The 23,105-nt window shown below is 42.0% G+C and overlaps 1 protein-coding gene across 3 annotated transcripts; it reads right to left on the bottom strand.

Annotated features, from left to right (window-relative positions):
- Window positions 1-378: 378 nt before the first annotated feature.
- On the bottom strand, window positions 379-14,528 carry LOC108697144 (pleckstrin homology domain-containing family S member 1). 3 transcript variants are annotated; one of them, XM_041570805.1, is made up of 16 exons: window positions 14,466-14,519; window positions 13,219-13,867; window positions 10,885-10,933; window positions 10,440-10,504; window positions 9,395-9,507; window positions 9,112-9,252; window positions 8,590-8,650; window positions 7,607-7,678; window positions 7,190-7,297; window positions 6,761-6,859; window positions 6,234-6,335; window positions 5,768-5,859; window positions 4,645-4,773; window positions 3,720-3,821; window positions 2,133-2,268; window positions 379-1,641 (listed from the first exon to the last, which is right to left on the bottom strand). In XM_041570805.1, exons 2-16 carry the CDS (start codon window positions 13,300-13,302, stop codon window positions 1,567-1,569), a joined length of 1,428 nt encoding a protein of 475 aa, XP_041426739.1. In that variant the 5' UTR covers window positions 13,303-13,867; window positions 14,466-14,519; the 3' UTR covers window positions 379-1,566. The 3 variants fall into 3 exon arrangements, with proteins under 3 accessions (XP_041426739.1, XP_041426741.1, XP_041426740.1); XM_041570807.1 differs by having other exon boundaries at window positions 13,793-13,867; window positions 14,466-14,511; XM_041570806.1 differs by lacking the exon at window positions 13,219-13,867 and having other exon boundaries at window positions 14,466-14,528.
- Between the last annotated feature and the right edge of the window lie 8,577 nt (window positions 14,529-23,105).

Genomic DNA, 23,105 nt, shown 5'->3' with positions numbered 1-23,105 from the left:
CTTAGTTGGGATCAAGTACAAGCGACTGTTTTATTATTACACATTAAAGGGAAATCTATTTTAAAAAAAGTGTATTATTTGGATAAAATGGAGTCTGCCCTTTATATTCGGTGCTTTTTGGATAACGGGTTTCCGGAAAACAGATCCCATACCTGTATAATGAGATCTTGCATTTTTGCCCCTATATTTTATTAAGGTGGCATGGGGGCTCGGTGGTCAACATTGCTATCTGGGGTCCAAGATTCAGTCCCAGGAAGGTCACTTTTTACCATCACCCTAAACAGATTGCAGGTTTACAAATAGATTACATTGTTTCTTATGGGGCAAGCCACACATGGCCGTAAACTGTAGCACTGTAACCCAAAGAGAAGGATTCTGTTGGTATAAAAGTGATTTATTTAAGTGCTAGAAGAATATCTTCATACAAGCGGTATATACATCACATACAAAAGGTATATTTATTGCATACGAGGGGTATATACATCACATACAAAAGGTTTACTACTGGTACATTGAAAGTGTGGAGCAAACAGGTTGCAGCAATTCGGACAGTTCTGGATAAGGTGCAGTTACTTTAGGGCAACCAGTCAGTTCACCCCAGGGGTGTTAATATTTTAGTGAAAGGAGTAGGGAGTTTAACTCCCAGCAATCTCCCTAGAAGCAGTTAAGGGGACCAGGTTCAGATTAAATCATTAAAGGGGAAGCGTCTTTTTTTATTTAGCCGATACATTATTTTGGGAGATACACTGTTACTGCATCTCTCAGTTGTGTCCCCCGGGGGCAATGTTCTATTGCTGCTCTAGGGGAAATGATTTGCCACCGGGTGCTGAAAGTGCTGAAAGTCCAATGGTAACGGCTAAAGGACACAATGTAACAATTGTTCAGTGTTATATGTACACAAGGATTGTTTGCAGGGAGTTTAGTGGGGAGGGAGCAGATAAGCCTAGGGGGTTAATTTCCCCTTTAACACAGACTTACAAATATAAGAACACATAAGTAACATGTATAAACATTAACAAGGAACATACATGTGTATGTACTGATACCCGACAGAGAATCTCTGTACCTTAATTATATCATTGGTTCTGATAATTATTAAATGCGCTGCATAGCAGAACTCACATTATAGAAGTGACCCTAAGTTTAAATAATATTCAGGGTCTTCAGTTTCCCCTTCACTCCGACTGCAGCAGCCGCCGGGCACCAAGGGCCACACTGAGCGATATGGTTACAGCTGTACCAACTCTTGACTGACAGTTGGACAGAAACTTGTGCTGATGGTTCCCTAATGGAGAGGAGCCATCATCAATTCACATCAGCCAATGATTGTTCACATTGCACAAACTGAAAACTGATTGGTCCATCATTCCAGCCAGTCAGAATGCAGGAATGTTCATAACATGACCCAGCACATGGCACTGCAAATTGCATACAGGACTTTTCCCAAAGAGAAAATCCGCAGGGAGCTTCTTCATTACACCGGCCGCGGATCCAAATGTTGATTGGGTAATTGAAATAGGCCACGCCTCTTTATGGACGTGAATTTGGGAACTTGCATCCACCTTCTCACGAAGCCCCACATTGACAGTTGTTTGCATGAAATAAGGGCGCTCGGGGGTTGCTAATGATAACGAGCTTCACCTATTAACAAGAAAACCAAAACATTATTTTTAAAAAAAATCTAGAAATCTATATGGGGATTAATCTGGTTCTAATCTATAGGGTGCCTAAAATATATATAGAGAGAAAATGGGAAAGTGTTGGAAGGGTAACTGTCTGCTCTCTCTGATTTCCCTACAGAAATAGGGATTGGTAACACTAGATAGGTACCTAATATATAGAGACAAGAGGAAAGTGTTGGAAGGGTTACTATCTGCTCTCTCTCATTTCCCTACAGAAATAGGGATTGGTAACACTAGATAGGTACCTAATATATAGAGACAAGAGGAAAGTGTTGGAAGGGTTACTGTCTGCTCTCTCTCATTTCCCTACAGAAATAGGGATTGGTAACACTAGATAGGTACCTAATATATAGAGACAAGAGGAAAGTGTTGGAAGGGTTACTGTCTGCTCTCTCTCATTTCCCTACAGAAATAGGGATTGGTAGCACAAGATTATCATGCAGAACTCACCGTGCTTTGTACAGAGTTGTTCAGCATCTGCAGAAACACATCCCGACTTTTCACCCTGAATTCATTCACAATATCGATGTGATCCCCGTGCCGAAAGAGGCACCCAGTTTCTTTTGGGCCGTTCCATCTGCGGATGCTGTGAAATTTAAACATGAGGTCAATTCATTTAAAGGAAATCCAAATCCTACAACTTTAATTGCACCTGATGACTGTTCATCATACAAGACAATATGGCCGGATACTCTCCTTCTGTCTCTCATCCCCTCTCCTTTCCTTTTCTCCTCAACTGTTTGGCCTTACTCTCCCCCATCCTCCTTCTTCTCTCCCCTTCTATATTTCTCCTCTCCCCCATTTGTCTCTCTACTCCCTAACCCCCTTTATCTTCTCTCCTTCTGTCTCTCATCCCCTCTCCTTTCCTTTTCTCCCCCAACTGTTTGGCCTTACTCTCCCCCATCCTCCCTCTTCTCTCCCCTTCTATATTTCTCCTCTCCCCCATTTGTCTCTCTACTCCCTAACCCCCTTTCCCTTCTCTCCTTCTGTCTCTCATCCCCTCTCCTTTTATTCTCCCCCAACTGTTTGGCCTTACTCTCCCCCATCCTCCCTCTTCTCTTCCCTTCTATATTTCTCCTCTCCCCCATTTGTCTCTCTACTCCCTAACCCCCTTTCCCTTCTCTCCTTCTGTCTCTCATCCCCTCTCCTTTCCTTTTCTCCCCCAACTGTTTGGCCTTACTCTCCCCCATCCCCCCTCTTCTCTCCCCTTCTATATTTCTCCTATCCCCCATTTGTCTCTCTACTCCCTAACCCCCTTTCCCTTCTCTCCTTCTGTCTCTCATCCCCTCTCCTTTCCTTTTATTCTCCCCCAACTGTTTGGCCTTACTCTCCCCCATCCTCCCTCTTCTCTCCCCTTCTATATTTCTCCTCTCCCCCATTTGTCTCTCTACTCCCTAACCCCCTTTTCCTTCTCTCCTTCTGTCTCTCATCCCCTCTTCTTTCCTTTTCTCCCCAACTGTTTGGCCTTACTCTCCCCCATCCTCCCTCTTCTCTCCCCTTCTATATTTCTCCTCTCCATTAGTAGGAAGTATAGCAGGACTAGGGATGTAGCGAACTGCCGATTTGGTGTTCGCGAACGCCGTTCGCGAACACCGGCAAAAAATGCGAACGTTCGCGAACAGTTTGCGAACTTCGAACACCGCTAAAATCGGTCGATTCGAACGATCGAAGGATTTTAATCGTTCGATCGAAGGATTTTCATTCGAATCGAACGATCGAAGCCGATGCTTTTCATTCGATCGAATGCTTACAATCGTTCGAACGAATGGAAATCGTTCGATTTTTAGCGGTCGAAGGAATTCGAATGGTCGAATGGTCGAACGATCGAACGCGAACTCAAAGTGCGAACGTTCCCAAACGTTCGCGAACATTCGGCGGACGCGAACGGTCGAAGTTCGCGCGAACTTCGACCGTTCGCGTCCGCCGAATGTTCGCGAACGTTTGGGAACGTTCGCACTTTGAGTTCGCGTCCCTAAGCAGGACAGGGGGGATTTATTGCTTTTCCATCCCAATGTTCCAGATTTAACTGTCACTTACTAGAGACTCTCCCCAAGTTCTTCTACATCCAGATATTTCTGGAGATGTTCCGTGGGGACGGTCACTTCTTTCTTCTGTAGCCCGTCGGTACCAACCCATTCACTGCAAAGACAAATCATACGGCCGAGTGTCTGGTTAGATCCAGAGGCTGAAACAGTAGAACCAGAATTGTGGGATTTGGACCATTCCTTTGTGAATCTCTGAGTCTCTTCCGTCAGTCTGTCTGTCACAGATATAAATGCACTGAGGAGACACAGATCCCTTTCCTTTATTCCCTTGTTGCCTCCTCCTTTCTCTTAGAATTAGTTTTCAGTACAATATAAAGAACGGGCCAAACAATACCTATAGTTCTCAATAGTCCAGTAATGACCCAAACAAGGACTTATAGATAATGTTCAACTATAACATTCAGCCGCCCTCTAATATTCCAATCCTGGAACCCTAATCCTCCCCCTAATTAAAGGAACAGTAACATCAAAAAATAAAAGTGTTTTAAAGTAATGAAGATATCATGTACTGTTGCCCTGCACTGGTAAAACTGATGTGTTTGCTTAAGAAACACTTCTATTGTTTATATAAATAAGCTGCTGTGTAGCCATGGGGGCAGCCATTCAAAGGAGAAAAGGCTCAGGTTACACAGCAGATAGCAGATAAGTTCTGTCTGTCTAATGGTGTTATCTGTTATCCACTAGTTATCCTGTACCATATAGCCATTTTTCAATTTCCGCCATTGCTCCATAGCAACTTGTTACTATGAACTATAGTAGTGTTTCTGAAGCAAACAGATCAGTTTTACCAGTGCAGGGCAACAGTACATGATATTTTCATTACTTTAAAGCACTTTAATTTTTTGGTGTTACTGTTCCTTTAATGAAATTTGAACACAATTCTGAAATTCAACTGGATGCCGGTGTGTCCCACTTACTATTTCATTCTGAGCAGGTCCATTTGGCTTAATTCTCGGCTCTCAGTTCTCGTTGCTTGTCCCGTCTTGTGTTCAGGGGGAGGGGCCTCGTCTTGTGGCTTTTCCTCATTCTTTGTATTTCGTGTAACTCTGAAATAAACATTCGCTTAGTTGTCAATCTTCAAGTGCTGACAGTTTGGCTTTGAATATTCATTAAGTAACTGTCACTTTCCATCTGTTTCACCCAGTGTGTAAAATATTTACATTATATATATCCTTATAAATTATAACTATACAGAGAAGTAATGTTCTGGGCACATAATAAGCTGTACCCTCATACTGTACTGTCTAAGGGAATCAATATGGCACCTCCTCCTCCCATATGTATAAATACAAATATACAGAGAAGGAATGTTCTGGGCACACAATAAGCTATACCCTCATACTGTACTGTCTAAGGGAATCAATATGGCACCTCCTCCCATATGTGTAAATACAAATATACAGAGAAGGAATGTTCTGGGCACACAATAAGATATACCCTCATACTGTACTGTCTAAGGGAATCAATATGGCACCTCCTCCCATATGTATAAATACAAATATACAGAGAAGGAATGTTCTGGGCACACAATAAGCTATACCCTCATACTGTAATGTCTAAGGGAATCAATATGGCACCTCCCTCCTCCCATATGTATAAATACAAATATACAGAGAAGGAATGTTCTGGGCACACAATAAGATATACCCTCATACTGTACTGTCTAAGGGAATCAATATGGCACCTCCTCCTCCCATATGTATAAATACAAATATACAGAGAAGGAATGTTCTGGGCACACAATAAGCTATACCCTCATACTGTACTGTCTAAGGGAATCAATATGGCACCTCCTCCTCCCATATGTATCAATACAAATATACAGAGAAGGAATGTTCTGGGCACACAATAAGCTATACCCTCATACTGTACTGACTAAGGCAATCAATATGGCACCTCCTCCTCCCATATGTATAAATACAAATATACAGAGAAGGAATGTTCTGGGCACACAATAAGCTATACCCTCCTACTGTACTGTCTAAGGGAATCAATATGGCAGGCTCTACCCATGTGAAGGGGTTACATGTTGGTACTTACATGGAACACATTTGCTCATAGACATCGTCTGACTCTGGATCTATTTCACTAATTTCCTGAGGGTCTGAAGAGTCTGAATGGCCACTGTATCTCTGTGGAAGAAGAAGAAGAAGATACTCAGATTTATTCCTCTAGTGAAACAGGTTAAAACAAAACTCCTATATGTCTTTGATTCAGCTGGCTTCTGCTACATTATTTTTTGAGCCAGAACCAGCAGTGCAGCCAAGCAGACACCGCTTTCAATAGCAATTACATTTACAAATAAAAAATGTATTATGTAACATGTAGATTTTCCATTCTTGTAAAGCCGTTTTTTGGGTGGGGTTCCCCTTTAAACTGTATGTCAGGGGGAGCAGAGTTTCGTGTGTAACTGTAGGTGAAGGATTTTATGAGTATTGATTGGGAGGGTGAATGTGGAGTATAGGGTTAATTGTAACAGTAGAAAAGAAGCAGCGCCCGGCATTACCTGTTGGATTCTCCGGGGGGTGTCATATATGGAGCCGTCGTCACTTCCCAGGTCACTGTCATAGTCTGGAGGGGGCATCGGCTCTTTTCCACAATGCAGGTGCTACAGAACAGAGATTTAATATCCAATTTAGTTTTACGGTTGGTTTGGGAGAGCTGCCATACTGATTGCCCAAGTCTTAACAGACAACAATCGTCTATTCTTAGCAACTTTTTACCTGTTTTTTTAAATATCTACCTTCCTATTTCTACTTCTGCTCAGCTTTCAAATTGGGGGGTCACTGACCCCGGCAGCCAAAAAAGAAAAAAAGCTTGTGGTCTGCAGTTTGATATTTATCAGTAGCTTTTATTCCTTATTTTTCTATTTGGGCCCGTCTTAATCATTTTCCATTCTCTCAAACCACTGGTTTCTAGGGTAAACTGGACCCATAGCAACCAGATTGAACGAAAGGATAAATAATTAAAAATGAAAAGGACCAATTGCAAATTGTCTCAGAATATCGCTGTCGGTAATGAAGCATGACTGACCTTGGAACAGGAGCAGAAGCACACAGGGTCTCCATTCACGTCCAATGATAAACGTCTGGGGGGATCGGACAGGCCGAGGGTCCGCAGTGATAACTCTGCCTATAGAACAAAGGTCGGGTCATAGGGAGCTGGAAGGGAATGGTCTGTACTACAGCCTGGCCAGTAGAGCATTCTGGGAATCTTAGTGCTCCAGTTCAACCACTAATATTTGTAGTAGGAAATTAATGATAACTGGGGGTTAGTTATAAACACTGGGCAAATTTGCACCTGGGCAGTAACCCACGGCAACCAATCAGATCATTGCTTTCACTGTTCAGCCTACAGCTGGCGGAAAAAAACGAATCACTGATTGGTTGCTATGGGTTACTGCCCAGGTGCAAATTTGCCCAGGTTTATAAATGAGCCCCAATAATGGGTGCAGTCCATTACCTGCTGGAGGGGCGAGGGAGGAGCGTAGAAAGTGCGACTGAGATCATTGGGCTGAAATGAGAAGATTGGAATTGACGGGTCGGTTCTGGATCTTTGTCTTTGAGTCTCCTGGAAACAAAACACAATGTTACCCTCCTCCTTCCCTGGGGCAATAACCTAGAAGTAGCCCCTCTCTGTGTAATAAACTGTTTAAGACACTGGGAGAGGGGATGTACATAGACATTGTATTATGTAGCCTTTAAGGAAGGAAGGGGTTAATATTGAGACCCCATACAAACACTGGCTGATACCAGAGATACAGAGGATCCTGCTCACCAGAGCTGACACTCTAACAGGACAGCAATAGGGGGAATGGTAGGGTTAATCTCTCATGTGGGGGCCTGTCAATAATTGAGTCGTCATTTTGGAAAAACTCACCTGATCCATTACTGTCCCAGAATTAGGGTGGTCGCTGGGGTAGGAATTGGGTCTGATATTATCAGGGTTAAACTGCAGAAAGAAATACATGTCAGAGGAGCAGTTTGGGCTCAGACACAGAATTATACAGAATCTATGGTAGAGACGCCGCCTCTCACCCCACCTCATCCCATATCATGCATGGTCGTTTAGCAATTCATTTACTGTAGCTGCATGCTGCATGGCTGCATATCAATCAGTTCAGTCTGCGGCATGCATCTAATTACATCTTTCCATTGTCTGAGGTGGCAACCCTGCAGAGATGCCTGTGTGAGTGTCTAGGTGAGTGTGCATCTGAGTGAGCACCTAGGTGAGTGTGCATCTGAGTGAGTGCCTAGGTGAGTGTGCATCTGAGTGAGTGCCTAGGTGAGTGTGCACCTGAGTGAGCACCTAGGTGAGTGTGCATCTGTGTGAGTGCCTAGGTGAGTGTGCATCTGAGTGAGTGCCTAGGTGAGTGTGCATCTGAGTGAGTGCCTAGGTGAGTGTGCACCTGAGTGAGCACCAAGGTGAGTGTGCATCTGTGTGAGTGCCTAGGTGAGTGTGCATCTGAGTGAGTGCCTAGGTGAGTGTGCATCTGTGTGAGTGCCTAGGTGAGTGTGCATCTGAGTGAGTGCCTAGGTGAGTGTGCATCTGAGTGAGCACCAAGGTGAGTGTGCATCTGTGTGAGTGCCTAGGTGAGTGTGCATCTGAGTGAGTGCCTAGGTGAGTGTGCATCTGTGTGAGTGCCTAGGTGAGTGTGCATCTGAGTGAGTGCCTAGGTGAGTGTGCATCTGAGTGAGTGCCTAGGTGAGTGTGCATCTGAGTGAGTGCCTAGGTGAGTGTGCATCTGAGTGAGTGCCTAGGTGAGTGTGCATCTGAGTGAGTGCCTAGGTGAGTGTGCATCTGAGTGAGTGTGCATAGCCTAATATGGCTTGGCGAGGCACAATTAAAGGGAAAGTACTTACTGTATTCTCACTCCCTTCCAATATGGGACTCAGGCAATTGTGCCAACTGTCAATCTCTTCCCTGCGAAACATTAGACACAAAGAGTTAACGTGAGGTGTGGGCGTCTGTATCCCCCATGTCACTTGCAGGAAACAGTTAAAGGGGTGGTTCACCTTTAGGTTAACTTTTAGTAATGTTATAGAAGGACCAATTCCAAGCAACTTTTCAAATGGTCTTCATTATTTATTTATTTTTTATAGTATTTTATTCCTCATCTTTCTATTCAGGTCTCTCCTATTCATATTCCAGTCTCTTATTCAAATCAGTGCATGGTTGCTAGGGGAATTTGGATCTTAGCAACCAGATGGCTGAAACAGCAAACTGGAGAGCTGCTGAATAAAAAGCTAAATAAGTCAAAAACCACAAATAATAAAAAATGAGAACCAATCACAAATTGTCTCCGAATATCCCTCTCTACGTCCTACTAACAGTTAATTAGAGCAGCAGTGAAGCTCATTAGCAGTCGTTAGGGTTAAACTCACTCAGCCTGGTCGGTGACTAAGAAGTAGGTGCGTTTTATCGTCCGGATCACCAGGACCTGTCCGGGGCTGCACTTGTACAACTTCAGGGTAGAGGCAAGTTCTTCTCTGGGGCAATCGGAGCCTTTATCAACTTTACTGATCCTGCAAAGTAATGTCACTGTCAGTCACCAAACTGGACACAGGGTTAACTTACGTTCGCTTGAAGCCTGTACTGGTTTCTGTGCCGCCCTGCAGAGTGCATCTAATGAATGATTTATTAACCCCGTGTTTGACTGCTACTCACTCGCTGATATTGATGGAGCCTTTCTGTTCTTCGCTCATTCTGTCCTGGGAGTAATAACTCAGAGTGTAATCGTCTCCCAGACATTTCCGCAGAACAAACAAGCGTTTCCTCCACTGCAACAAAGAAATCAGTTAAATGTCAGTTTGGCACCAAACACCCCAAAATATGTTCATACTATACACCTAGGATTCCTAACTCACCCCTTTAACTGGCTCCTAATTAAATCCACATCTCTCAAACAATTCAGATACATTATGCAGACTGCAATCATTTCAGTACTGCTATGTTGCATGATATTTAAAGGGCAAGATTATTAGTAATGCTATGTCACCCTATCTCACAGCCTCTGCAGAAAGATACCAGTTAGATACCGTCAAGCTATGCTTGGCATAGGTATTCCCCTGTACTAAGCACAATTCAGCAGGAACAGTGCCTAAATTTGCTCATAGTCTGTACAGAGAGATCCCATAAAACTATGGCAGCATAGGTATCCCCTGTACTAAGCACAATTCAGCAGGAACAGCCCCTATATTTGCTCATAGTCTGTACAGAGAGATCCCATAAAACTATGGCAGCATAGGTATTCCCTGTACTAAGCACAATTCAGCAGGAACAGTGCCTAAATTTGCTCATAGTCTGTACAGAGAGATACCATAAAACTATGGCAGCATAGGTATTCCCTGTACTAAGCACAATTCAGCAGGAACAGTCCCCTAAGTTTGCTCATAGTCTGTACAGAGAGATCCCATAAAACTATGGCAGCATAGGTATTCCTCTGTACTAAGCACAATTCAGCAGGAACAGCCCCTAAGTTTGCTCATAGTCTGTACAGAGAGATCCCATAAAACTATGGCAGCATAGGTATTCCTCTGTACTAAGCACAATTCAGCAGGAACAGCCCCTAAGTTTGCTCATAGTCTGTACAGAGAGATCCCATAAAACTATGGTACATAGGTATTCCCTGTACTAAGCACAATTCAGCAGGAACAGTCCCTAAGTTTGCTCATAGTCTGTACAGCCTGGACAGAGAATTAGGTTTTCTTACCCGTCTGCCAAGATATGAAGGGGGAGGGGATTTGATGAGTATTCCTTCTTTAATAATTTCTCCTTCTAAAAAAGGAAACAAAAAGGGAAATTTTAGGTCCAGCTGATAAATTGTGGATCATGTTTCAATGAAAATAGAGAAAAGCAATGTATCCCGTATGGAGTCTATTGATGTTTGTGAACTGTATGAGCTGCAGATGAACCAATAATTTATTGAGGGAATTCAGGAAAATGCAACAGGTAAAACCAGGCAAAGCTGCTGTTGGGGCTCTGAGAGTGACTCAGGCTGCAGAGTTTCGGCACATGCACTGCTGGTTCTGGTGTATGACTCAAGGGAGTTGTTTGCGGAATGTCAGGAATGGAGAATATGCAGATATTGACATTGTGTGTTAAATATGAGGAACTGAATGACAATCATTGGCTGCAGCGACTGATTATCAACTAACCTGATAGGCTGGGTCTTTTGGGAGGCATCGTCCTCTTGTTGTAGCCCTTCTGCAGAAAGGAGAAAGTGTTAATATGAATACGTCTGACACTTATATGTTCTGTATATCCATCTGTATCCTGTATGTATCCTGTATATCCCATATGTATCCTCTATATTTCATTTGTATCCTGTATATCCCATATGTATCTTGTACTGTATATCCCATCTGTATCCTGTATATCCCATATGTAGCTCGTATCCTATATGTCCCATCTGTATCCTATATATATCCCATATGTATCCTGTATAGCCCATATGTATCTCATGTGTCCTATATGTCCCATCTGTATCCTGTATATCCCATCTGTATCCTGTATATCCCATGTATTCTGTATATCATGTGTCTATGCAGAAAGTCAGAGAATGAGATTCAACAGAATAAATCAGTGACTTTATTGTGCAGTTCTACGTCAGTTCTATTCCATTATATGGTTCTGTTGTTACTATAATGATGATCCAATTGTAACAGGGGTGTGAGTTACAAACATCACATAAATGTCCTGTAATTGCCAGTGAAGAGGTTGAGATATAATGTAACTGCAACTCACACTATTTATATTCATAATGAGAACAGATCTCAGGTATGAGGACTGAGCAACCAGGGTGGGGGTTATCAGTCCTGTCCCCCTGGGGTATGTCCCTGCAGCTTGGGGGTCTCCCCCCCATGGGAATGACACCAGACCACACACCTCCAAGCACAAACTCCTGCATTTCTTGTTTAACAACATACTTAGTAATATCAGTTATAATTTATGCTTGGTGATGTCATTTGTGTCACATGACTCACTGAATATATGTATATAAATGAGAATATACCCCCTGTTGCAAAATATCAGGCTACTAGTTGTTACCTTGGAGTTCTCTAACCTGAATAACTCAGCCTGCAGCCTTGTGCCTTTATATGGTCACAGAACAACCCCTCAATGACTTCTAATATCCTTATCATTTACAGTAGGGGGTACATTATCCCTTATAATACATGAGTGATACTCAGAGTTCCCTGTATAACTCAGCCTGCAGCCTTGTGTCTTTATATGGTCACAGAACAACCCCTCAGTGACTTCTAATATCCTTATCATTTACAGTAGGGGGTACATTATCCCTTATAATACATGAGTGATACTCAGAGTTCCCTGTATAACTCAGCCTGCAGCCTTGTGCCTTTATATGGTCACAGAACAACCCCTCAATGACTTCTAATATCCTTATCATTTACAGTAGGGGGTACATTATCCCTTATAATACATGAGTGATACTCAGAGTTCCCTGTATAACTCAGCCTGCAGCCTTGTGCCTTTATATGGTCACAGAACAACCCCTCAGTGACTTCTAATATCCTTATCATTTACAGTAGGGGGTACATTATCCCTTATAATACATGAGTGATACTCAGAGTTCCCTGTATAACTCAGCCTTCAGCCTTGTGTCTTTATATGGTCACAGAACAACCCCTCAGTGCCTTCTAATATCCTTATCATTTACAGTAGGGGGTACATTATCCCTTATAATACATGAGTGATACTCAGAGTTCCCTGTATATAACTGTCTGTTGTACAACATACTAAAAGTTAACCCTAAGCAGAACTATACGAGGAATGAGAAAGTTCTGGCCCAGTATCTTCTTTAAAAAGAGGAAATGGTAAAATGAACTGGAAGGATACAAATCAAAAAAGGAAGCTAAAGATAAAAATTTGGGGAAATGAAATCCAAGGGAAATAGGGCAAGAAGAAAGGCTCATGCCAAGTGATTTCTATCACCAGAACAAAATGATCTGAGACTGGAGCGATGTCTGAGACAAATCCACTCACTGCTGTGTTTATTGGCCTGATTTTCCTTGATGCTGGGTGCACAAGTGCTGACCTATATATCCCCATTCCAGATTAAATATTACATCATCATCAGCGAGTATTTTATATGATGCATCACCCGAAATCTTATATAATACACAAAAGCCATGAATATCTTGTAAATTATATCCTTATAAACGGTGAGTAGTGATGTCATCAGTTATAAACGGTGAGTTCTGATGTCATCAGTTATAAACGGTGAGTTCTGATGTCATTTCTGTCACATGACTCACTAAAACTTGTGTATTATAATAAATAAAGTACCCCCTGTTGCAAAATATGAGGATATTAGAAGTTACCTCGGATTTCCATAACCTGTATAACTCGACCTTCGGCCTCGTGTTTTTATATGGTCATGAAACTCCTCGGTAACTTATAATATCCTTATATTTTACAAGAGGGGGTACTTTATTCCCTATATATACATACGCATACACTATACATACAAAATGACGCAATTTTCTCATTGAATCAAATGGCTCATGCTGCCTGTCCAGTAGCAGCGACTCTGGAATGAATCCCCAGTCCATCCGTTTGTCCTGCCCTTGGGGTATTTACAATAGGATTCGATTAAAAAACAAAACAGTAGATTGTAAGCTCTTGTGCAGCCTTTCTGTGCATCCCAGCAGTGAAATGTGGAGGGACCAAGGTGCAGAGGTGGAACTGGAAGCTCAGAGGTGCCCCCTGCTCTTTGCCTTTTCCTTGATCCCCTTCTGGAGCTGATCCTAAATTGGTAAAACATTTACCCTCCTCAAACCAAAGAGTTTTGCCAAAGCAAATAAAATCCTAGATCTCAATCCCATTAGCAAAGCAGCAATTTCCTGAATAGATTGTGACTCCGGAGAAAGCCAGTATTCTGCACAGGTGTGTATATTACTGTATATACATATTTATTCCTCTGTTATTCCTCCTCCAATTCAGCGCCACAAGCAAAACAAACACAGAGTACGGGATCCCCATCCAAGGACAACCCCCCAAATCCATTCTGATTATTACAAAGCTCTGGATTTTTCCACTGACTCTGAATTTCCACAATTCCTATCATCTGACCCAGCCGAATCCAAAGTCCGTTTAGCCTGAACTTGCCCTTGGCCCCTGTGCAAATGACAAAATTGTTTAGATAATCGATGCCCCAGAGGATTTACAGATATTTCTATTTTTTATTTGAATAAATACAAAAAAAATCTCTCTAACTCCGACCCTCAGATTCCCGATTTTGCTCAACAATTGCTACTGAAAGCAGTGCCTGTCTGTCCCTTGTTGTTCTCTGGTTCCAACTTGTGAACAATGTAAAAGAATAATGTTCTCCTGCAAATCAGCCATTACTTTGCTCCCGGGCAGCAGCGCAGAGAATAGAAACAGCCAGACACAAGTTTCTATTAGGAAGAGTTAAATAATAAGAGCAGGAGGAACAGAGCAGGTCCCCCAGCCCAGATCTCTGAGTTCTCCTTTTGGAATACAGTTTTGGAAACACAAATACAGATCTCAAACCAACATCTCATTGGATAAGCTGCCCGAATACATAATAAACCTGAAGGCTCAGAAAAATGATCCTAAATCACAATACAACACAATATCAAACCTGTGGTTGTAGTTGAACTATACCCCTAGCGTTGAGTTCCACAGGCTCCAGCAGAACATTGACTGCACATATAATGAATGTATTTGGGTTTAATTAAAACTCAGTACTTACAGGTAAATCTGTCCAACCTGTGGCCTCCTCTCCACCTCTGTGACTTGTACTTGGGTTTGCGCTTGTCACAGCCTTTTATACCCAACACTCCCTCCTCTCTGTGTCAAACAAAAGCTGAAACCTGATCTACTAGGAAATCCCCATTTGGGCCACAGGTAGAACAGGGATTTTTTTTGCCAGGTATTAGACGCAAGGGGAAAACCACAGGCTCCTTGTATTGATGGTCTGGGGGTGCAGCAACATTTCTGAGCCCGTTTTTTGTTGTCTTTTTTGCTTAAGTATTTCCTGGAGAGAGTGGATTAGGGTAATTATTACAGTTTGACTTTACTGACAGCACCTTCTATATTATCCATTTACTCACGATTACCAAAATAGTTACAAACCATAGAAAAAAAAAGACATTTATCTAAATATGTCAGTCTTTCTGTTTGCAACGGAAATGCACCGAGAAGTACAATTGCGTAGTTTGGGTTTTAGTTTCTGAGATTTGTTATAACAAGATCTGCACCTATTTGCAGCCAATAAGAATTAGATCAGATAGGATCTGTGCAGCCACTGGGACAGAATGTTCTGTTATACAGATAGCTAGAATCTCAGCTGCCATAAAGCAGGACAGGACTGCTGCTTACAATGGGGATCAGATAGGATCTGTGCAGTCACTGGGACAGAATGCTCTGTTATACAGATAGCTAGAATCTCAGCTGCCATAAAGCAGGACAGGACTGCTGCTTACAATGGGGATCAGATAGGATCTGTGCAGCCACTGGGACAGAATGTTCTGTTATACAGATAGCTAGAATCTCAGCTGCCATAAAGCAGGACAGGACTGTTGTTACAATGGGGATCAGATAGGATCTGTGCAGCCACTGGGACAGAATGTTCAGTTATACAGATAGCTAGAATCTCAGCTGCCATAAAGCAGGACAGGACTGCTGCTTACAATGGGGATCAGATAGGATCTGTGCAGCCACTGGGACAGAATGTTCTGTTATACAGATAGCTAGAATCTCAGCTGCCATAAAGCAGGACAGGACTGCTGCTTACAATGGGGATCAGACAGTATTCTTGTTGTGCTACATCTCCCTATGCACATCCTCTGCCCCCCAACAGTCTAGGCTTCTGCTCCCTTCCTAATAGAAGGCAATTAAAATGATCTATTGCACATTAAACATTGCTGGCACAAACTCATAGGATTGTGATTTGCAATGTATCCATTAATACACACTTTCAAAAGCTTTCCTACCCACCGTGTCAGACTAACTGGCCTATAGTTTTCAGGCTGAGAGTGGGACCTCATTTGTTTTTTGGCCCAACATTAGGAACTGAACAGTCTCTATTGTAAGACTAGTCTAAGATAAACAACTCTGAATTGTTTTTATCTTTATGGACTGATTGATTGGGGGCAACATGTAACCTCAGTTTAGTGATTGTTCCTCATTAGGCATGCGTGCCATTTTATCCAATCACAGGCTCATAATCCTGCCTATTGGAAATCTGCATTCTCTGTCAGACATGATTGGAAGCTTCTCTGCCAACTAAAACACCAGAAGCAGAGATTAACCCCCTGTGCTTTTAGTGGCTCTGCAGTGACAGTATTATGTACAGCCATGAATATATTGTTACTAGATGTTGTATTTACTCAGAGGAGCAGGCTGGGTAAGTACTAGTGAGCAGGTGAACTGGGGGTTCCCCATAACAGGATATTTACAGGGTTTGGCTGTTTACGCCTGTAACAAAAGCCCTTGATGTGAAGGCGTGAAAAGATCATTCAGGTGAAACAGGTGTGAAATCTTTTCTAATTCTCAAAAACAGAGAATAATAACTGGGACTGGGGGATATGCTAAAAAAAGGGGTAGTTGTTTCCCATAAATAAGCACCCGCCTAAAGATGTCACCCTAGGAACTTGGGCCTTGTCTATAAAGAGAAAAGTCCCTAGTTGTGAGTAAGGAGACACGTCCATTATTTACTGCGGCTGCAGGGGTGTAATTACATAGGAAGCAGACCCTGCGGCTGCAGGAGGTACAGGGGGCCCCGTGAGGCCCTAATTAATGAGCAAATTTAAAATGAGTAAAAAAAGGAGAACCTCTGGATATGTTGGGGGTCCTAAAATGAATTTGCTGTGGGGCCCAGTAACATCTTGTTATGCCACTGACTTTGTACCTGTATAAACAAACACAGTCCAATCATGTGAGTTCTGACTCACTCAGGGATCTCTTATTAGAGACAGAGGGGCCCATGTATTTGTCATTCCTCCCAACATTCTGGAAACAGAAAGAGGGACAAAAAAATATGCCGCCCGGAGCATGGTGACATTTGTTTGACACGCCCCTTTCTGCAGCCACACCCCCTAATTACCATGCCAATTTACAAAATTTGGCAGGTTATGAAAGTTTGAACACATTTCTGTCGTTTTTATGTTTTACTACCGTTTTACTAATGAAGGTAAATTGCCCTTTAAGCGGTGAATCTAACTCCTCCCAAGGGACAAAACTGTTACAAATGTATCTTAAGTATCTATTCTGGGCTCTCTGCCAAACACCAATTAAGTTAGTATCATTGTATCTTTTTTGGTTGTTCCGTGCAGAGAAATCTGAACTTTCCAGTACAAACGCAGGACTTCGGTTGAGCTGTCAAAAGAGGGACTGTCCCGCTAAAAACGGGACAGTTGGGAGGTAAGTAAATTTGTACCTGTGACAGGTGAGCTCTGCCCACTGTGCCAAAGTGAACCCTATGCTTATTTGTAGCATTAAGAACATCTGTAGGAAAGCAAGGCACTCGAATAAGTCACGCATGGATCAGACTAATGTTTGTATAAATAACTCATGCCTGACGCATTTCGTATCTAAGACACATAGTCATCAGATATTTTCCACGATAGCGATGCTACAGTCCAGTTAGGGTTAGGATTTGGCATAAGGGTTAGAGTTAGGATTAGGGTTGGAGGTTAAGAGTAGGGTTAAAGTAAGGATTATATTATATGTATATTGCTTTCCTATATACAGTTTGTCCGCTCCCTTGAGCTGAGGGCCTGGGGCAGGAGCAACTGGGCCACCCATTCAATTTGGTGAGTTATTCTACTGGCGATACATTCATACATACATGTTTGTTTTGCATTAAGTACATCTCTCCCTTTATTATTGATTTACTATAATAATAATTTACAGCAAGAGAAGTGGAACCGACCATGGCACAGACACAGCCCAAACCACTCGTGCAGGGGTTAATATAATGGCACCGACACAGAGCAGCACCCAAGTCCGTTTGTTGGTTCAGAGTGAGGAAGTCAGGAGAGAACGAGGGTGCAGGGGATGAAAAGGATGTTGCACCTATAGGGCAATGCAGAGCATTAGGGAAAGGGGCCCAGTGATACCGCCCCAAAAATCCACAGATAGTGGGCCCCGTTCATATTGCTAAATACTAGATCCAAACCAGTAGGAGACTTGGAAATAAAATGACACAGATCTGGAGACAGCGATTTCAGCAAATGCACCACATTCTGCCCAGAAAGTTTATATGCCCTTTAATTGTGTCACTTCTGTATTCAGGCCCTCTCTTGTTTATCCTTCATTGTCACATCTAACTGCTCCGTTGCTACGGTAAGCGATACCCTAGCAACCAATCTAAACTGCAAACTGAAATGCTGCGGTGGACATAACAGAATTTAAAGGCCAAGCGTTCCCTTGATATGGTATATGAAATTCCAATTCAGGTAAGGTGCCATGCAAAGGGCAAGCAAAGCAATTTAATATCACCGTATATTTATATAATACACAGAAGCCACGAATATCTTGTAAATTATATCCTTATAAACGGTGACTTCTGATGTCATCATTTATAAAGGTGAGATCTGATGTCATTTCTGTCACATGACTCACTGAAACTTGTGTATTCTAATAAATAAAGTACCCCCAGTTGCAAAATATGAGGATATTAGAAGTTACCTCAGAGTTCCAAGACCTGTTTTTATATGGTCATGAAACTCCTTGGTAACTTGTAATATCCTTATATTTTGCAACTGGGGGTACTTTATTTATTATAATACACACGTTTCCTTATATTTTACAATAGCGGGTACTTTATTCACTATATAATACACAAAAGCCATGAATATCTTGTAAATGATATCCTTATAAACAGTGACTAGTGATGTCATCAGTTATAAACGATGAATAGTGATGTCATTTTGGTCACATGACTCACTAAAACGTGTGTATTATAATAAATAAAGTACCCTTGTTGGAAAATATGAGGATATTAGAAGTCACTTTAGAGTTCCATGTATATACCTGTATAAAAACACTTCAGCCTCGTACTTTTATATGGTCATGGAACTCCTCGGTGACTTATAATATCCTTATAATTTACAATAGGGGGTACTTTATTCACTGTATATATTATAAAGAGTGGCGAGTTCAGACATACAGTGCAGCGCTCTGCAAACACTCTCAGACCAATAAAACAGCAGCTTTGTGTTTTTATTGGCTCATTGAAGAATGTAATAGATTGACAGTGTTATTGTAACCCTGCACTTTGTCACTTTATTTGTTTTACTCCAATTCTCGTAAAGATTCCGCCATGAATAGCGTTCCATCAAAGAACCCGCTCTGTGTATAAAGGTGCATAAAATGAATATCCCTCTGGTCTCCCCTTTTATTTGCCCCCTCACCTGCCCCAGGGATCGCTTTTTTGGGGGAGCTGGGGCTAAAGCACAAGTGAGGCGCAGGCTGCCATACTGATTTCATTTGGAATTTAGAATAAAAGGGATTATTGGGCTAAGTGTGTATAAGGGGCTACTATACAAGGTATATACAGTATATTCATGCTCCCCTCCCCCACAGGGTTGTTAATCTGGCTTTTCTGGTTAAAGGCAAACAAAGCTGGATTTGACCTGTGCTGGGAAAATGCCAGACTGAGAACAAGAATTTCAAATGAATTTATCAGCCCCAACCAATGGCAGTAGAAACCAGCACCACCTACTGGCAGATATTGTGCCTCCACTGTGTGTTATGTAACATCTGCTCAGACCTAATCAATTATCACTATGAGTTGTGACTATAGCAATGGCATACACTGTTCCTCCCCATCGTGCCCCAGCCATGCCTCTTGCTTCACCCCACTGGGGGTATTAATACTGGTGAATCCCAAAAGACTGGGATCTCATGATCCTTGATGGCAACCCATGTGTGTATTAACCTATAGCAACCAAGCAGCGGCCTATTTCCCTACTGGTGACCCCTAAATCCTGCTTGTTGATTGGTTGCTATGGGTTACTAGATCATATGTGTAAGAGAGTCCCTAAAACACTACATTTTAGACATGCAGACTTCCCAGTATAAGGGCATCTCGGCAACATATTACTTGGAAAAGGCTTTTCACAGGGTTAAGGTAAAGGGAATATGCATGTCAGTATATTCCTCGTAAGCAAGGAAATACATTGCAAAGCAAAACCGAATTCAAAATAACTTTTAAAATATTGAAATAGAAAAAAACTAAGCAGGAAGGGATCAGTTGGTCGATGAGAACAGAGAAAAAGCAGAGATTCTGAACTGTTATTCTTCATTTGTCTACACAAACGAGAAACAAACTAATGAAGTTTTCCATTTTAATAGACCCAATTCGAATAATATAATATTAATAGATGGGTCAATCAGGAGGAAATTCAAAAAAGACTTATACATATAAATAACTATAAACCAAGGTTAGGGACCAGATTGTATTCATTCCAAGGTACTAAATGACCTGAGATCTGTGATTGCCAAAAGTTTTTACTTCATTTTTCAGAATTCTTTGTGGTCTGGTTTGGTGCCCATTGCTAATATGGTGCCAAAAATGGATCCTGTTCTCAGCCTCAAAACTATAGGCCTGTTGGTCTGACATCAGTGGTAGGAAGGGGTAATAAGGAATACAAAACTTGAATTCATTGTAAACACTATAAATTTGATCCTGCATAGTTGTACATTTCTTGCGGGGGAAATCAGGGCTGATTTTACTTTAAATAAGAATGACTGGTTTGAGTTAGGGTTAGGGTTGGAGGTTAGGAGTAGGGTTATGTTTAGGATTAGGGTAAGGGTTAGAGTTAGGAGTAGGGTTAGAGTTAGGAGTAGGGTTAGAGTTAGGATTAGGGTTTGAGGTTAGGAGTAGGGTTAGTATTAGGATAAGGGTTAGGGTTGTGGGTTAGAAGTATGGTTAGAATTAGGGTATGGGTTAGGTTTGGAGGTTAAGAGTAGGGTTAGGATTAGGGTTGGAGGTTAGGAGTAGGGTTAGTGTTAATATTAGGGTAAGGGTTAGGCTTGGAGGTTAGGAGTAGGGTTAGGGTTAGGAATAGGGTAATGGTTAGGATTAGGTTTGGAGGTTAGGAGTAGGGTTTCAGTTTAGATTGGACAGGTTAAGAGTAGGGATAAGATTTCATAATACATTTATTTGAAATCTACAAAAAGAAAACAATTAATAAAGGATCAGACTGACATCCAGTCAACTATACAAATCTCACATCTCTGGTAATTTTCCACGATAGCGATGCTACAGTCCAGTTAGGGTTAGGATTTGTCATAAGGGTTAGAGTTAGGATTAGGGTTGGAGGTTAGGAGTAGGGTTAGGATTAGAGTAAGGGTTAGGATTAGGGTAACGGTTAGGATTAGGGTAAGGGTTGGAGGTTAAGAGTAGGGTTAAAGTGAGGATTATAGTAGGGGTTAGAGTTAGGATTAGGGTTGGAGGTTAGGAGTAGTGTTAGGATTAGAGTAAGGGTTAGGATTAGGGTAAGGATTAGAGTTGGAGGTTAAGAGTGGGGTTAAGGTAAGTATTATAGTAGGGGTTAGAGTTAGGATTAGGGTTGGAGGTTAGGAGTAGGGTTAGGATTAGAGTAAGGGTTAGGATTAGGGTAAGGGTTAGCGTTAGGATTAGGGTTGGAGGTTAGGAGTAGGGGTAGGATCAGGGCATGGGTTAGAGTTAGAATTAGGGTTGGAGGTTAGGATTATAGTAAGGGTTAGGATTAGGGTTAAAGGTTGGGATTAAGGTTATGGATACATCCCTTGTTTTAGGCAAGACCATTGGAAGTGCCTGTTGGTGTCACCTGCAAGTGTGTTGCTCCAGCCAGTGCCGATTGTTGGCCACAAACTAGATTGTTCATAAGTGGAACCTTTCTGGGGCATCATCTACTAAACAGGCCTTAGCAACTCAACCCTTTCCCATGACCCACTTTATGACCTACTGTACAACCTACTGTATGACCAACTGTAGACCTTTATTGGACGTTGTCAGTAGAATTAGGCAGAAGCACATGGATCTCTCATTTCAGACTTTATCCCTTATGGGAAATTCCTAAGAGGAAAAAATTCCATTTGCAGAATATTTACCCATCGGTATCAATCAACTTGGGTCACAGTGAGAAACACTTAGAGCTCCGTATCTGATTTGGCTCCTGTTCTGTTTGAGGAACTTGTACAAGTGGAGGCACCTCAGGGCAATGCAGGAGAGTTTGGCTGGAGACTTTAACCTCAAACACAGAAGCAGTTTTTCCTTAAAGGGGATTTAACTTCACCAAAAACGTTTTTTCTTAAAGTAAGAAAATATAATTGTAAGCAGCTTCCCAATATCAATTCATTCCTCCTATGTTCCATTTGTTCCATTCATTTATTGTTATATAACAGCACCATTGTATTCCGGAGATACTCTGCACAAAAGGGTAACTAAACCTGCAAAACAAGAAATACACTTTCTGATCGGCATTGCACAAAATAATGTTTAAAGGCAATTCCAGCCCAATATACTGCAAATATAATCAAGTCAATATATTTACATAAACCCCAACCAGCCCGACGAGATTGTTACAGTAAAAACATTATTAGGAACAAGAAATATTGAGAATATGTGTCATTTACATGTCTTATAGGGTCAGACAAGGCTATTCTTATGTGTGTACCTGTATGTGTAATGTTGGGCTACAGTGAAACTACTGACACATTGAAACACACACTCTGCCATCTTTAATGCCAATGTGGTCACAATGTGACTCATATAATTATTATTTGCCTCTGGCTTTTTCTTCTGGTCTTCCAGGAAGGTATAGTGCCGGCAGTCTTGCAAAGCATTTGTTGTTCTTCCTTGTCATCTCACAAAGCCCTTCTGTAGTGTTACAAGTCAATTTACAAATTCCCTTGTACTAAGCACAATTCAGCAGGAACATAGCCTATACAGAGAGACTTGGATTGAGAAATTAGAGTAATTAGATTGTAAGCCTACTGGGACAGGGACTGATGGCAATGTTATAGGGATCTTAGATTGTAAGCTCACTGGGTCAGGGACTGATAGGAATGTCATAGGGAGCTTAGATTGTAAGCTCACTGGGACAGGGACTGATGGGAATGCGATAGGGACCTTAGATTGTAAGCTCACTGGGACAGGGTCTGATGGGAATGTCATAGGGACCTTAGATTGTAAGCTCAATGGGACAGAGACTGATGGGAATGTGATAGGGACCTTAGATTGTAAACTGACTGGGACAGGGTCTGATGGGAATGTGATAGGGACCTTAGATTGTAAGCTTACTGGGATAGGGACTGATGGGAATGTCATAGGGCGCTTAGATTGTGTAAAAAAGGAAGGAGAATGTAAAGAAACGAGCTGCTGTTAGTGACACTGCTG

This window comes from Xenopus laevis, chromosome 7S (genome assembly GCF_017654675.1).
Source record: "Xenopus laevis strain J_2021 chromosome 7S, Xenopus_laevis_v10.1, whole genome shotgun sequence".
Taxonomy (NCBI): Eukaryota; Metazoa; Chordata; class Amphibia; order Anura; family Pipidae; genus Xenopus; species Xenopus laevis.
The sequence above is the reverse complement of the archived record's forward strand: the minus strand, read 5'-3'. Positions and strand labels throughout refer to the sequence as shown.

Coding starts and splice junctions, on each gene's coding strand:
- LOC108697144 (XM_041570805.1), bottom strand. CDS start 13,302: ATGGACTGGGGATTCATTCCAGAGTCGCTGCTACTGGACAGGCAGCAT. Junction 10,505..10,884: donor CAAAAGACCCAGCCTATCAG/GTTAGTTGATAA, acceptor TTCCTTTTTTAG/AAGGAGAAATTATTAAAGAA. Junction 8,651..9,111: donor TTAGTCACCGACCAGGCTGA/GTGAGTTTAACC, acceptor AATGTTTCGCAG/GGAAGAGATTGACAGTTGGC.